This window comes from Manis pentadactyla, chromosome 14 (genome assembly GCF_030020395.1).
Source record: "Manis pentadactyla isolate mManPen7 chromosome 14, mManPen7.hap1, whole genome shotgun sequence".
NCBI classification, from domain to species: Eukaryota; Metazoa; Chordata; class Mammalia; order Pholidota; family Manidae; genus Manis; species Manis pentadactyla.
The window spans coordinates 31,523,282-31,538,866 of NC_080032.1; the positions used below are offsets into that span (position 1 = coordinate 31,523,282).

At 51.6% G+C, this 15,585-nt stretch overlaps 1 protein-coding gene across 1 annotated transcript; it reads right to left on the reverse strand.

The window, feature by feature from the left end:
- On the reverse strand, window positions 1-13,678 carry SLC22A14 (solute carrier family 22 member 14). The gene is given in 8 exon segments (XM_036922073.2): window positions 1-208; window positions 1,830-2,083; window positions 4,016-4,114; window positions 4,380-4,626; window positions 8,162-8,330; window positions 9,188-9,342; window positions 9,521-9,624; window positions 10,336-13,678. Coding segments are annotated over 8 exon segments (1,674 nt in total). The 5' UTR covers window positions 10,774-13,678.
- Between the last annotated feature and the right edge of the window lie 1,907 nt (window positions 13,679-15,585).

Sequence of the window (15,585 nt, forward strand, 5' to 3'; positions counted from 1 at the left end):
CTAATTCGAGATCGTCTGGGGCCTGGCCCTCAGTCCTCCTCTGTGGGCATCCTGTCTGCTTCCTCCTCTCTGGACTCCAAAGACATGCTGGAGAGGATGTCTGAGTTCAGTTTCAGCATCCGTGGCATTGAGAATGGTGTTCTTGGCCACCTTGTCAGTCACATCCTCGCAGGACACATCTTCGGTCATCAGCTCCTTGCTCACGCTGCTAAAGAAGGCAGTGGAGAACAAGGCATGAGCTGTATCTCTCTGAGAGCTGAGGAAGGCAGAGGCTCTGAGGCAGCTTCTGCCATGCCCAGCTCTGCATTCCTAAGAGGGGGGGCTTTCCAGTGCCTCAGGCCCCCAGCCAAGGTTTGCCATGAGCCCAGGAGGGACCCTTGTCTCCCGGAGGAGGCCCATTCCATCCCCCAAGCCTAGCCAGACCCTTAAGTCCTCTGCACTCTGGGGTTCTATCTTCTTCACTAGCATTTACTGAGCATCTGCCCTGCACCAGACACTGCCAGCAGTGTCATGTGGGCTAAATCCTCCCTGAAGCCCTATGAGAGAGAAAGGCTAGGCCACATGTCTTCGCCTCTCTGTGCCTCAGGTTCCCTGTCTGTGAAATGGGGATAGTGGCAGGACCTGCCTTGCTCTTGGTGGTGCTTAGGATGAAGTGTGAAAAGGCACGTACAGAACAGGATCTGACAGGGAGTAAGTGCTCAGTAAATGTCAGCTGCTATTACTACTGTTATTCCATGTTGCACATGAAAAACTGAGTCTCAGAGATACTAGGTAATCTCCCTGTGCATATGCTAGAAAGTGGTAGCAGAGGTAGAAATTGGGCTCTCTGGAGTCTGTGTTCTTAACTACTATGCTATTAGTCTGCTGCATTGCCCTTCCCCTTGCTATAATGGGGAAGACTCCTATTCATCCTTCAAAGCCCTACTCAAGTGTCACTTCCTCTGTGAAGCCTCCCCCAAATCTCTCAACTAAAGCTCCTCCCTGCTAGGGCTCCTAGAGGTCCTATATGTGCCTCTGTCAGAGCCCAGCATGGTATCTGTCTCCCCATGAACTAGGGCTTACTTAAGGCTGGAGACCTCTTACCTCTGACAGTCCAGCTTTGGGACAATGCCTAGTACAGGTGGTGCCCATGAGAGTTTTTGAACAGAGGAAAGGAGGAGGAGGATGGTGGGGAGGAGGGCAGGGGAAGCCAGGGGCAGCACCCTGTGGTGCGAGCAGGGGGCCGTCAGGCAGCCTCTGCCCTCACTGTGCTCGGTTCCCCTTGAGTCTGGGCAAGAGTGATGGGCTCTGTTGGCTCAAATCCCATGAGGGTTGGTTCTGCCAATCGTGACAAGTGTTCTCCAGGGAGCCCTCAGGAGATAGAGGCCAGAAGTGCCCATCAAGGGGCTGGGGTGGAGCTCAGTTCCAAACAGGGTCCTGGGCTGCTGGGACTAAGAGGCCACGGACATGAGTCAAGACTGGGTCCTTTCTGGAGGCCTGGGGGTTCAGGAAAAGGGAGGCATTCAGAAAGCTGAGTGGTTCCCAGCCAGACTCTGCCCCCTGGGAGGGGAGGGAGCCCAGGGCATCTCCAAGGGCAGCACCCAAGCCAGAGAGTCAGCCAGGGGCTGAGGAAAGGAGAGGACCCAGCCCAGCCTGGGTCCGGGAAAACAGGATGGGAGCTGGCAGAGGCAGGGCTAGACAGAGGTGGACGGCAGCAGTGGGGGAGCTGGGGAGACTGCTGTGGACACAGAGTGGCCCTTGTGTCACAGCCTTCCTGGCAAAGGGGCAGGGATGGACAACGCCCGACACCCTCAGTACCCAGAGTGGTGCCAGAGAGCCAGGCCCTGTACCAGCCACAACCCCGGGGAAGGTGGCCCAGGATATCTGTGAGGGGCTGATCTTGTGTTTATGGCAGCAGGGAGCAGAGGGACAAGGACAGGATGGCTGAGAGGAAGCAGAGAAAGACAGGTAGGAGGATGAGGCTCTGGCTGACGAACACCAGGGCCACCATGGCGCCCACCGCCCAGGCCAGAGACACCAGCCCCAGACCTGTGGCCTTGCAGGAGGAGTGAAAAGCTCGCTGGGGGCCTTGTGGGCCTAGAGGCTGGGCAGGTAGAAGCAGCAGCTCCTCAAAACCCACACTCTCCAGCCCCGTCTCCACCCAGCTCACTGTGCTAGGTCTGCCTTTGGGCCAGCACCTTTCCGTCTCTGACCTTGTAGGCTGACAGAGGGGTCTCCCTGTGCATATGCTAGGAAGTGGTAGCAGAGGTAGAAATCGGGCTCTCTGGAGTCTGTGTTCTTAACTACTATGCTATGCAAACAGGGTGTTTGGGGGATGTCTGGGGAGGGTGAAATGGGGCAACCCACATATACCTCTTAGCAGTGCTGCCAAGTGGGTGCCCAGTCTTAATGGCTGTTACTTGTCTCGCCAGTGCTCTGCCCCCATGGCCCCTGCCCACCAGGCCCCATACTGAGGACGGTGGGGAGGAGCTCAGCAGTGTAGATGAACACGGTGACCACAGCGGCCATGCAGAACTCCCTGAATATGGCCTTTAAGACGAGTAGGGATTTCGACTCTGTGGCCAGACAACGCGGCCACCTGAGTCTCAGGGCAGGTAGGGGAGGCCCACCCGTCAGCTCTCCCTTTGTCCCTTTCCAAAGGCATCTGAACAGTCCCACCCTACCACCTGGTCAGCTAGTCAGCAGACTCGGCCACCAGTCAGAGGAGGGTCCGTCTACCAGAGGCTGGGAGTTAGTGCATCTGCAGTGGGAGGGCTGGTCAGCAGGCGGGAGGTCCTAGCAGGGCCCTGCGGCCGCCCAGGCCACCACCTACCATGCTGGACTCGGCCCCACACCTCTGCCTCACACCCTGGCCCAGAGGCAGCTCCCCTGCCCCACCACGTGCTCCTCAGGCGTCCACTCGGAGCCAGGTCTGCATCCTGTGCGTGGGACTCCTACTCAGGGGCCCTACCTCCCCTTTCACCCTTTGTAAGGCATACAGAGCTGGGGGGCTCTGGTCCTGGGCCCTGAGAGGCTAGACGTTCCAGGATGCTCGACTTTGGGCATCCAGACATGAGCACTGAAGAAGGAAGAAACTACCTGGGGGAAAATACCTGTCCTCAGGCATGGTGGGCAGGTACCAGCCTTCTCCACCGGCCCCAGCCCCTCTCTGGCCCCAGCCTTTCCTGGCTCTGGGATGAAACTGGAGACCTAGTTTTCTCTATTAGGGGTTCTTTTCCTAGTTTCTCTCAAACATTTGAGAATTTTAAACATTTTCTGCTTGACTCAGTTTAGAACCACTTTTTTAAAAACCACCAAGCAATAGAAATTTAATAATGGGTTTGTTTCCCCATTCTGTTTTCACCAGTCAACACTGCCAACATCTGGAAGAAGATGGGTCCCAGTCAAGACACACACATTTCTTACCCCCAGAGAGAGGGAGAGATCCATTGGAGGCAGGCCCTGACTGCAGGACCCCCTGCCAACCCCAGCAGTGGGGGGATGCTGGGCGTTAGCCCTTCTGGTTGTGTGAACACCAACATCTTAATGCCCACTTACTCAGCCCTGCCACTGTCCAGCCCTGTGAGGTGGGACACATTCATTGTCTTAGGGCTCTTTGAAATCTTGCAAATATTGCCAGCTCCCCGCCTTGCCCACTTCCTCCTCAAGTTCTGAGCCCACAGGGTGCAGGGCACTACCCCATGCGACCACTGTTCCTAGGAGTTTAGCCCAGGGTCACTCAATGTTCAGCAGGCAGGGGACTTTCTCCTAGTGACAGTACCTGTAACAGGCATTTCCCCACCAGAGGCTACGGATGAGGAGCAGGGCCCATGGTAGCCACTGAAGGACCTTTTTTGCTGCACTTGCTCATATTTAGCTCAGATCTGACAGACTGGAAAGGGGCAGGGAAGGCCCCTCTCTCCACACAAGGGCGTGTCTCTGGATGTCCCTCGGCCTTGCTCCCCCTGCAGCCTGGCCGCCCAGCTCCTCACCAGAGTCCTGGTTTGCAGTCCCTCTGGCCAGTCCAGGGCACTCACCACACGCAGCCCATCACCAAGGTCACCTTGCAGAGGTGCGTGTTGTTATAGAAGTCCAGAACAGAGGCCTTAGTTTCCTTCTTTCCAGGCAGATGCAACTACAGGACAGGCAGGACCAGCCAGAGGCAGGGCTGAGACACCAGCTTGCTCCCCACCCCCCCAGGACCACAAGGCCTGCCTGCCCTCCTGCACCGGCCTGGCCTCTGGCCTTCCCCTGGCAGGGTTCAGAGGGTTCAGTTTTGCTGTCAGCATTCTCCTCAAGCTGTGGGCTGGGCACACCCTCTGTCGGGGCCCCAGCTGAAGGAATGAGGAGGGAAGAGGCCCTCACACAGCTCCCGGCCTGGCCCTGCTCCAGGCTGAGGCCTCTTACCTTGCCCAGCAGCTTGAAGGGATTGCCTTCTTGTTCACGCCAGCTGCAGAGCACAGCACTTGCTTGGCCTCCTCCACCTTCTCTTTCATCATCAGCCACCTCGGGACTCCAGAAGGATCCTGCATGGCCTGCCCCTTTCTTATCCACCATTCCAGGTGCCTCAGAGACCCGCCCAGCCTCCGCTGCAGCCATCCTGCTCCGGCATGGGGCGACTCACATGTCAGAGGCCCGGAAGGTGACCATCAACCTCGAGACCCCCCCGCCCCCCAACCGGCAGTCAGCCCTTCCCCTGCCCCAGCCACACGCAGCCCTCACTGCTGCTCCGTGTCACCTGGACACTTGCTGCCTCTGCCCTACAGCTCCTTCCCTTTCAGAATCTGTCTTGTCTGTCTCAGTCAGGAGTTGTGCCACCCGCCTAAGCACTCTGAGGTCACTGTCCTCTGTGCCACAGCCTCTGTTAGAGCCCATCCTCCTGGTCGGGATTTATCTGGTCCCCTCTCTGTCTCCTAGTGGCCCAGAGAGTTGGGGTCAGGGGCACAGGGCCAGCTGCCTCCTCTGTCCCATCTCTGCCCCCACCATATCGTCCCCCACTGCCTTTGAATTACCTCAGCTCTGCCCAGCCCTCCCCACAGATGGGCATCTAAAGCACCTATTATGCACTAGGCATGTGCTCAGTGCCATACATGTATCAGCTGGTCTAGTTCCGGCCCAGCCCTGGACCTGGTATGATTACATCCAATTTCATTCCCTGCCTCAGGGAGGAAGGGCTTGCCCAAGGTCACAGAGGTCAGCTCCCACAGGGCGAGGGGAACTCCATAAGGCTCTCTTTACACAGCTATGCCACCAGTGTCTGCTGATTTCTCACAACCCTCCCCCTCCTGCCCAGCCTGGACGCCTGGACCAGTTGCTGTAAACAGGCCCAACTTCACTTCCCCTACTGCCCTGCCTGTGCCCCACATGGGCCGGCTGCCAGTCACCAGCCATTCTCTCCACTCAGGCTGCCAAAGTCTCCTAAGGAAAGTCATCAAACTGGGGCTTCCTCAAAGAGATGCCCGCTGTGAAAGAGAGGGGTGAAAAAAAGATGCCAACTGGCAAGACAAAGAGTAGGGGGGAGGGCGGGGAATATCTAACAATGCACAAAACCCAAGTGGATGCGGCAGTACTCCTGACCAGGGGCAGGACAGCCCCTGCTGCGCTTCCCTCAGAGAGCTGGGGTCGGGGGCACAGGGCCAGCTGCCTCTGCTGTCCCATCTCTGCCCCCACCACATCGCCCCCCACTGCCTTTGAACTACACTGGTGGCATAGCTGTGTAAAGAGAGCCTTATGGAGTTCCCCTCGCCCTGTGGGAGCTGACCTCTGTGACCTTGGGCAAGCCCTTCCTCCCTGAGGCAGGGAATGAAATTGGATGTAATCATACCAGGTCCAGGGCTGGGCCGGAACTAAACCAGCTGATACATGTATGGCACTGAGCACATGCCTAGCACAGACCTTCCCCCTGGCTGTGGGGAACCCTGGGCCCCCAGTCAGGCACAGGACTCAGGTCACTGTGCGGTTTGCACCTGGAGCACAGGGAGGAGGAAGTGAAGCTGCGTCAACAGAGGGGCAAGGCTGAGGGTAACCACAGGGACGAGGGGAACCCCAGCTCCCAGCCCCCTCAGGAGCAACCACCTCGCTTGGGGATCCTCAGGAAAAAGGCACTGCCGATTGATCACCCAGTTGTAGTGGTTCTCAAAGTGTGGTCAGGGAACCCGTGTAATCAGTGTCACCTGGCCACTTGTTATAAAGGCAGGTTTCTCAGGCCCCACCCCAGACTGCTGATGGAGAAGCTCTGGTGCAGGGCTGTCCCCCTGTTTGAACAAGCCCCCACATGATTCCGATGCTCGCATAAAGAGATCCACTGCCTAGAGGATCACCAGGCAATCAGCGCCTGCACACACAGCTTCCTGTTGCCTCTTAAATAACTTGCTCCTAGATATGAAGGGATGGCCAAGGTCACCAAACATTAAAGAAAACCTCCCAAGCAAAAAGGGATTCAAAATAATTGATCAGGGAAAATATGACCCCAGAGGACCAAGGTGATGCAGGAAGCAGGAGAGAAAAAAAGAAACCTCAAATTTGTATCCTCCAAGACATTGGGGAATATTTTGCAACTTTATTTTCATAAAACAAGCTCCAAACGCTATTGAGAAGAAAAAGATCAGAGCATAAGGAAGAGAAGCATGAATGAATGGAAACATTTTGCCCTGGAATTTCCACTGAAGCCCCCAAGCTGGTGACAACCTCACTCTCTAAAGAGGGGTGTTATCCATTCAGGGCAGGGCTTACCAAATGCATGAGACCTCCCCAGCCACTAGAGTGGCTGGGCCTCTCCAGGTCAGGGACGTGAGAGGTGTTGAATCCCTTCCCCTAGCTCATCTCTCTGGCCCACTCAAACCTGGTGAAGGGGACTGCCTGGGAGAAGGCGTGCCTGCCCTCCCATCTCAGGCTGGAGCATGCTGATTCAGAAACAGGAGGGCTTGCCTGTTGTTCCAGATGGCAAAGGGCTGGGGAGGGTTCAGATGTGCCTCCAGAATGGGGAGTCTACACGAACCTGGAGCCTGAGGCCCCTCCCTCGCCCGGCTATGATCAGGAAGGGGGTTGGCGGGAGCTGCCCACAATGGCAAGCTGTGGAACAGAGGATGCTGAGTTTTTTAGTCAAGTGGACCCTGCGGTCTTAAAGGCACCCATGTGCTAGGCTGAGGAGCCATCAGCAGAGAGATGCTGTGGGGTGAACAGCCAGAGGCAGAGGCCTGGGGAGGCCACAAAGAGAGCGCCTGCAGTCCTAGGAAATGCCAGCACTCACAGGACCCACAGATAGGCCCCTGAGGCCCTGGCATTTGGACTTCTGCCCTACAAGGACTGGATCATCACAACAGCCCTGGCACCCACATCTTGTTACTTCTCACCCCCTGCCTAGCTTGGAAGATCAGAGGAGGGAGACAGAGGGGGAAGAGCAAAGCTGAGAGCAGACCTCAGCCCCTCAGGCCACTCTCGAGCCAACCACAGGGAGAAACCATGTATTGGGTGTAAGATCAGTTTTAAACTGGACTGGACTAGATTTTTTAATGTCTGAAAATACGTCTTAATCATCAAAACAAGATTTTTTTTTCTTACACTAAGAATGACTAGAAAGAGATGGACCCCTCCTAGGAAATTGTCAAGAGTCAGGGGACAGCCAGCAGGAGGGGCCTGAAGGCGGTGGCTGAAGAAAACGTGCCCCATTCAATAAGCCACCTGCTGGCAGCGTGGAGAATGACTCAGGCACCCCCAGAAGAATGGTGCAAGATTCCCCTGGTGTGCTGGCTTCTCGGTGAGGCCCCAGGTGCAGGGGAGCTGAAAAGGACAACTTACTTTTCATTGAAAACCTTTCAGTGCTACTTAGTTTTTAACCATGTGCACCGATTGGAGCAGTAACATTTTTAAGAAATGTTTTAAGGTGAAACCATGGCACCCTACCTCCCAGCTACATGCTAGAGCCCCACCCCCATCACCTTTCTTGCCTCCAGCCCTGACCACCCCCTATCCTTGAACAGCAGTTGCCTTTCAGCACCTGGCTGGCTGGCTGTGTGACGTGGCCCTGAGGGTCTCCTCTGAGGGGCTGAGTGGTGCTCTTTCCCCTCCTCTGCATGCACTTTCTCCCAGGGAAAATGCCAGCCACTCCCCCCGGGACCCTGCAGACCCCCCAGTCTCCAGTCCAGCAGACCCACCCTGGGCATGCCCCATGCAGTTCGCTCACCGGGCGTAGGAGGTGAGAGGGAACACTGGGGCCCCGCCCACCAGAAACAGCCGCCACCAGTGTGGGAGGCTGTAGGCCAGCCCGCTCAGGAACATGGTCCCCACAGCGAAGCAGCGGTGCTCCAGGATGATGACATGGGCCCGCTGCACGCCCACCAGCCACTCGGTGGCTGTGCCAAGGCCGAGAGGACAAAATCACGGTCAGCTCAGTGTCCTCAGGGCGGCCCCTGCACCCAGCCAGCTGAGATGCCCTGGCCCTGCTCAGGACGGTTCAGATCAGGCCAAGGTTCTTCCACCTGCTCGTGGCCTGTTCTAGGGCCCAAGACAGCCCTTCAAAGCAAGGTGGTGTGCCTGGCCCACTGCGCTCGGCCCTTGCCTGACCTCCCAGTCCCATACGTGACCTCCTGCCCCTTCTCAAGCTGGTTGCTCCCTTCCAGCACCTCCTGCCTGATCCTGGTGAAGGCCCAATTCTGGGCGCGTGGCCTGACACACGGGGGGCCAGGAATCGCTTTGGTCTTGGTGCTTCAGGGCCTGACCACCCAGATGCAGGGCTCTGTGGAGACTCCCACCTGCTCCTGTGAGCACACTGGGTGTGGGCAGCTGTGGGATCGAGCAGTCAGGTGGGCACCTGAGACTCTCACGTCACTCGGGCCTGCTTAACTGCTGTGTGACCCTGAACAGGCTGGTCAACTTCTTGAGGCCCCAGAGTCCTCCTCAGCTGCGGGACATCAGAATCATGCCTCTGAAGGGTGCGGTGATGAGATGAGACAGTGCACATACAGGCCTAGCAGCACCTACTCTTTCTCAGGGGCTTGGTGAGGGGAGGCCATGCGGGTACGCAGGGTAAGTGGAGTGTGAGGGGCTAGGATGGAGAGGGAGGCTGCATGGCTGCCCAGGCCCAGGCTGTCTGCACTCCAGGCTGGGCAGAGGTATTTCCCCAACTGCCCCAGTTGGGCCACAGCCCCTGTCCTGCAGGCTCCCGGGGGCATGCTCACTGCCCACCCCAGGCCTCGTGGCCTGACCTCACCTAGAGACAGGCTGATGATGATGTAGCCCACCACTGCCTGGGACACACCGAAGTGGAAAAACAGGTACTGGTGGAAGCTGCTGACGAAGGCTATCCCAAAGCCGAAGATGTTCGGGCCCAGCAGAGACAGCAGGATGGTGGGGTAGGGGCCCAGCCTGTGGGAAGTCAGGGAGGCTATGCCACGTGCCCCAGCCTGGGGCCGGGTTCTGAGCCATCCATGGGCCTCCAGGGTGCCCATGCCCTCACCTCCCCAAGACTGAGACTCTCCTCCCTGAACGCCCACAAACAGGAGGAGGGAAGTCCGGGGATCAGTGGGAACTTGGGGAGACTCACTTGTCACTTAGGAACCCGAAGATAAGGGACCCTATCAGGAGGCCCACCATGAACATGGTCTGCACAGCTTCTGTATTCAGTTCCTTGCCACACACTAAGTCAAACTGAGGGTTACATGCACCATTGGCCACAGGCGTCTGCCAGGTAAGCCTTCTGGCCGAGACCAAGCCTCCCCCCACCAACCATGTGGGCCTTCAGGCAGGAGGGGCCCAGAACAGGGGCAGGTAAGTGTGTGCAGCAGGCCTCCACTGTGTTTCTCCTGCATCCCATCCCACACCTGGCTGCCTCTGTGAGTGAGGCCTGGAGAGAGGGGCCAGAAGCACAGCCCAAGGTGGGGGCAGGTGGTAGGGTAACAGCAAGGCTGGATCGCTGAAGACCCTTCAGATGCAGGGCCCCTGCCTAGGGATTTGGACTGTGCAGCTCTGCTGTGAAGGGCCCAGGCCACAGCTACAGCTGGGAGACCCCGTAAGAGGTACCTGATCAAAGCTGCTTCTTCCCCTGATTCCCTATCTTCTGTGAGTTTGAAGGGCAGAGCCATGATTACAGAAGCAATCCCCTGGACAGATGGCAAACCCTGCCAGCTGCCAGCTGCCCCCAGCCCCAGATCCACTCTAGCTTCTGACTAAGGACAGTCAAGGCCAGGGCGGGGCAGCAGGAGTCCTGAGTTTTTGCCCTGGCCCTGGCCCTGCTGGGTGGCCTTGGGCCAATTAAATTGCTCCTCTGCTCTGAGCCTCAGTTTCCCCACCTGTTCAGTCAAGGTGAAGGGACATCTCTGGGCCCATAGGGAGCTACAGACAACTCACGACAGGGCCCACCTCATTAACCAGTGACCGCTTCTTGGTCTCAGGGTAGATCCACCCGTCTTGGTGTGAGTTTGTGTAGTTGAGGCCAAACTGGATGATACGATCCAGATTCCAGTCCACAGGCAAGTACATGAGGCATGTCAGGAAACTGCCATTGGGATCCCTAGGCAGGGTGAGATTCAGCTGCGTGGCCACAGACAGGTTGGGGCCCACAGCCAGGATCCAGCTGGTGTTGCAATAGGGCTTCTGGGCTGTGAACACTAAGACATCAGCAAACATGAAGAAGAAGGCTGACAGGACAATGGGGATGAAGGTGAGGGCCACCAGCCTCTGCTGGAACGCGGGGAACTATCCCACTGCATCCAGGATGTTGGTGAACTTGTCATCCTGCTCGCCTCCGTGGCCCACAATCTGCGTAGCAGCATCTCCGGTGATCAGGACTGGAGGCATTTTGCTCCTTATTTTGGTTCAAGATCTTGGAAGGATGCAAGGTTTTGAGCTTAGCTTTGAGGTTGTTTCCCCTTTCCATCTGTTCAAAGAAAGGGTGCAGCTCGGCCTCCACTGACATCACTTCCCAGATATCAGAAATTGGCCTCTCTGGCTTGCAACAGTTTGGACACCAACCTCTGTGTTCTCTGTCCCTCCTTTGCTTATGAAGTTTCTTAGATAACATAATTTGTTCCATCCTTCATTTTAGTGCATTTAAGGTTTTTTGATGTTTTAGAAAATGCTATGTTTCTGCTGTTAGGAATGACTAAGTTCTGAGAAGTTCTCTCTCCTATAACTTATCGCAACTGAAGCTTTGTTTAACATACATACTGGTGCACTACCAGTCTTGCAAAAGGTAGGAGAGACCCCCAGGGACCAATCCTTCAAAAACAAACAAACAAACCAAAAAATCTAGATCAGGTGTGGTCAGGAAACCGAGGCCAAGGTAAGTGGCTGGAGGTGCTGGCCACAGAGGTAGGGAGCCAGGCCTGGGACAGTGCAGAACTAAAGCAGTAGGTGACATACAGCAGTATAGAGCCAAACTGGAAAGGTGGGTAAGAGGACTAGTAAGGCAACCCGTTGTAAGGATATTATGTTGGAACAGCAGCAAGGAAGGGAAACTAATCTTAAAACTGATTTGTGCAGAAATCCTCAGCAGGGCTGAAGTCCTAGGCTGGGGTACTCTTTGGCTACCAGCAGAAGCAAGACTCATCTGAAGGAAAATTTGTCCAAGTTAGGCCTGCGAGACTCTCACAGATTAAGGTCAAGCAAAGGGCTCAAAATAAAGACTATCAGTCATATGAGGAGACAATCCGTTCTGAGAGTCAACAGAAAGAGGAAATGGCAGATCTGACTGCAGAGGCTGGGCCTGTCAGACAGAACAAAGGCAGCTATTCCACAAACTTTTTAGGGAAATCAAAGTCATAATTACTGAGGCGAACTTACAAGAGTTGACAAAAAGCAGACACAGTTGGAGGAAGACACTGAACTTCTAAAAATAAGAACTTGAATAACAATTTATAACAGAATAATTTGTCAAAACAGAAACCCTGAAAGGAAGGCTAAGCAGATCCAACACAAGAATTAGTGAACAGGAATACACAGCTGACATGTGACCAAGAAGCAGACCCTTGGAGAATAGAAGATTTAACATGCATCTGTTCAGAGGCCCCATAGAAGAAATAGAGAAGCGATCATAAAAAAGATAAAAGCAAAAAAAAAAAAAAAAGATAAAAGCAATACATTTTCTAAAACTTGGAAAACACAAGTTCTTAGGTTCAGGAAACTTCATTTCCCAAGAGGGTAAGTGAAAAAGGGCCACAGCAAGAAACATTGTGAATAAGCTGCAGAACACCAGAGACAAAGGCAAGATCTTCAAGAACATCAAGAGAGAGGACAGATTGCTAACAATGAGCAGTGACCACATTCTTCTGCTAAGAGGCAAAAGTTGATAGGCAGCAAGGAAAACCAGGAGAGAGTGAAAAACATCTACCAAATGTTAATAGAAAATACAGCCAACTTAGAATTGTTTACCAGAAAAATTTCCTGCCAAGAACTAGGATAGAATAAAGACAGTTACAATAAAAAATGATGGCATATACATGCAAGAGACCTGATGTAATGAATTTATAATGGGTAAGGAGGAACATCCTCTCAGGAGACAGCCTGTGAGGCAGTAAGGAGCAATCAAAATAGCAAACACAGAAGCAAATCCAAATATTTATGGATTGTACCAAATAATAAAAATTCTGTCCAATTATGGAGTTAAAGAAAAAAGGTAAAATGGTGGACAAAGATAACACAGGTCCGGAGGGAGATGATCAGAGACAAAGAATCCTAAAATCTTTCTACTGTTGGGGGTATAGGAGAGGGAAACTCAGAGTGCCAAGTTCCATTGGCATGATAAGGCGTCAAGGAGAACCACTGCCCTCACTGCCCCAGTGAAGCTGGGAAGCAGTGGTGGGAAAGGTGGATGAGGGGGAAAAACAAAAAAACCCTCACCCAGAGAAGTCAAGGAAAGAGCTGAAAAAAAGAAACATGGAAAACGTGGATTGCAATAATTGGGATTGTAGAAATGAGAAAAAGTGTATGATCACTAGTTAGATGGTTGGATTGAGCTTTTTAAAAATCAAATTAATATGTTCTTTCTAAAGGGGCTGGCCAATATTTCCCAGTTTTCTCAGAACATACCCAATTTATGTCTGCTGTGCTGGTGGTGTGATTCATAGCATCTATTTCCCCTCTCTTAAGTGTTTTGATTTAGATGACATTCGACCACCCTGTAAGACAGCCCACTTACAGCATTAAAGATGTGAAAAGGCTGAGAGTAAAAGGGTGGAAACTGTTGATCAGGTGAACATTAATCAAAAGAAAGCTGACTTAGCTGTACCAAACAAAATAACAAAGATGAACCATCGTTTGGAATATAGAGACTCATTATCTAAAGATGATAGTTCAATACACCAAAAATATTCATTTTAAATATATAAGAACCTAATGTCTTCAAACATATAAAACAGTAATGGGTATGATTAATTGGGGAAATTGACAACTCCAATGTCAAAATGAAAAAGTCCAGTGCATCTTTTTCAAGGAGTCAAATATACAAAAACAGCAAAGATATAGATTATTTGAATAACACATTAACTAGTTTTAGCTAATGGCCATTTATAAAGTTCTGCATCTAGCAACTAGAGAATACACATTTTTATCAAGCTGACCTGGAGCATGTGCAAAACTTCACCATGTACTAGGCAATAAAGCAAGTCTCAACAAATTTCAAAGGATAGTCGTCCTAGAGGCCTGTTAAATGCAGTAAGATTAGAAGTCACTAACAGCTAAATATTGGTCTAAGATTCTTGTATAGTCTTCATCCATTTGTAATAGTAATTTGTAATTACTCATTTGTAATAGTCTTCATTCCACCCTGGGACCCCTCGATCCCCTAAATGACTTTTAAAAGACCTGTTTATGTTAAGGTTCCGTCTTTGCACCATAAAGCCCTATGGGTTTTGGCAAATGCATAGGGGTCATGTAGCCACTGGTAGAGTTTTATACAGACTTTTCACTGCCCTAAAAAAGCTCCTGTGCTCCACCTATTAAAACCCTTCTCTCTCCTCTCAAACCCCTGGAAAGCACTGGTCTTTTTACTGCATATCTTGACTTTTCCAGAATGCTATATAGCTGGAGTCACAGTGTGGATAGCCTCTTCAGATTGGCATCTTTCTCTTAGCAGTCTGCACCTATAGGTCATCCGTATCTTTTCCCGGCTTCTCAGCTTTTTTTGAATCACTGAATAACACTCTACTGTATCCATAACACAGCTGACTTATTCACTCACCTACTGGAGGACATCTTGGTTGCTTCCAGAGTTTGGCAATTGTGAATAAAGCTGCTATAAACATTGGCACGCAGGTTTTTGTGTGGACATAGCTTTCAAATTGGTTGAGTAAATACCTAGGCATGCAAATGCTGGATCATATGGTGAAACTATGTTTAGCTTTGTAGGAAACTGCCAGACTGTCTTCCCAAGTGGCTGCACCATTTTGCACTCCCACCAGCCATGAGTGAAAGTAGTTCTTGCCCCGCACCCTCGGCAGCAAGTGGCATTTCAGTTGAATGGACTTTAGCCGTTCTAATAGATGTGTTATCACATGTATTTTTCATTCTTTCAAATTGCAGTTCCCTCATGACAAATAAGGGGAGCCTCTCTATTCATGTGGTAGTTGCCACCTGCACACCTTCTTCGGTAAATTCCCCCTCAGGTCTTTTGCCTGTTTCTTAATTGGGACGTTTGCATTCTTACTGTTGAGTTTTGGGTGCTCTGTATATTTCACAAGCCTTACCAGATCTGTGTGTTGCAAATAGTTTCTACACCCCTGGCTTGCCTTTTTAGTCTATTAACAGCATCTTTGGCAGAGGCAAAGTTTTTGATTTTAATAAACTCCAACATCTTTCATAGATTTTGCTTTTTGTGTTGTCTCTAAAATTTCATTGCTAAACCCAAGGTCACATAGTCTTTCTCCTATGTTTTCTTCCAGAAGTTTTATTGTTTTTTTGTTTTACATTTAGGCTTGAGCCACTTTGAATGAATTTTTGTAAAAGGTGTAAGATCTATGTTTCGATGAATATATGTATATTTTTACACACAGACCTTCAGCTGTTCTGGCACCATTGTTGAGAATGGCAACCCTTTCTCCACTTGATTACCTTTTTTGATTTGAGAAGCTGACTGCATTTATATGGGTCTATTTCTGGGCCCTCTCTTCTGTTCCACGGCTCCACCTGCAGAACATCTTGCTGTGCACTGGATTCAGACTGTGTTGAATCTATAGCTCAAGCTGGGAAGAACTGACATCTGAATAATACTTAGTCTTCCAATCCATGAATATGGAATATGTACTTTCAAAGTTTATTTTTAAGTTAAAAAAACTGTGATTACCTTGGAAGTCAGAGAGGACATCCTACTGGGAATTGAAAAATATTTATAAATGATGGATAATGAAACAAATAACATATCAAAACTTGTGGATGGTATAAAAATGGGACTGTGAGAAATTTACAGCCTCAACTGCTTTATAATAGAAAATCAGAAAGACTGAAAATAAGCTAAATGTCCATCATAAGAAGCGAAAAAAGAGCAATAGGATAAACTCAAGTAAGTAAAGGAAGGAGATAATAAAATTAAGGGAGAAATAAAAGAAATAGGAAACAAAAAAAATTAAGAGAATCAACAAAGTCCAAAACTGATTCTTTGACTAGATGAATAAGTTA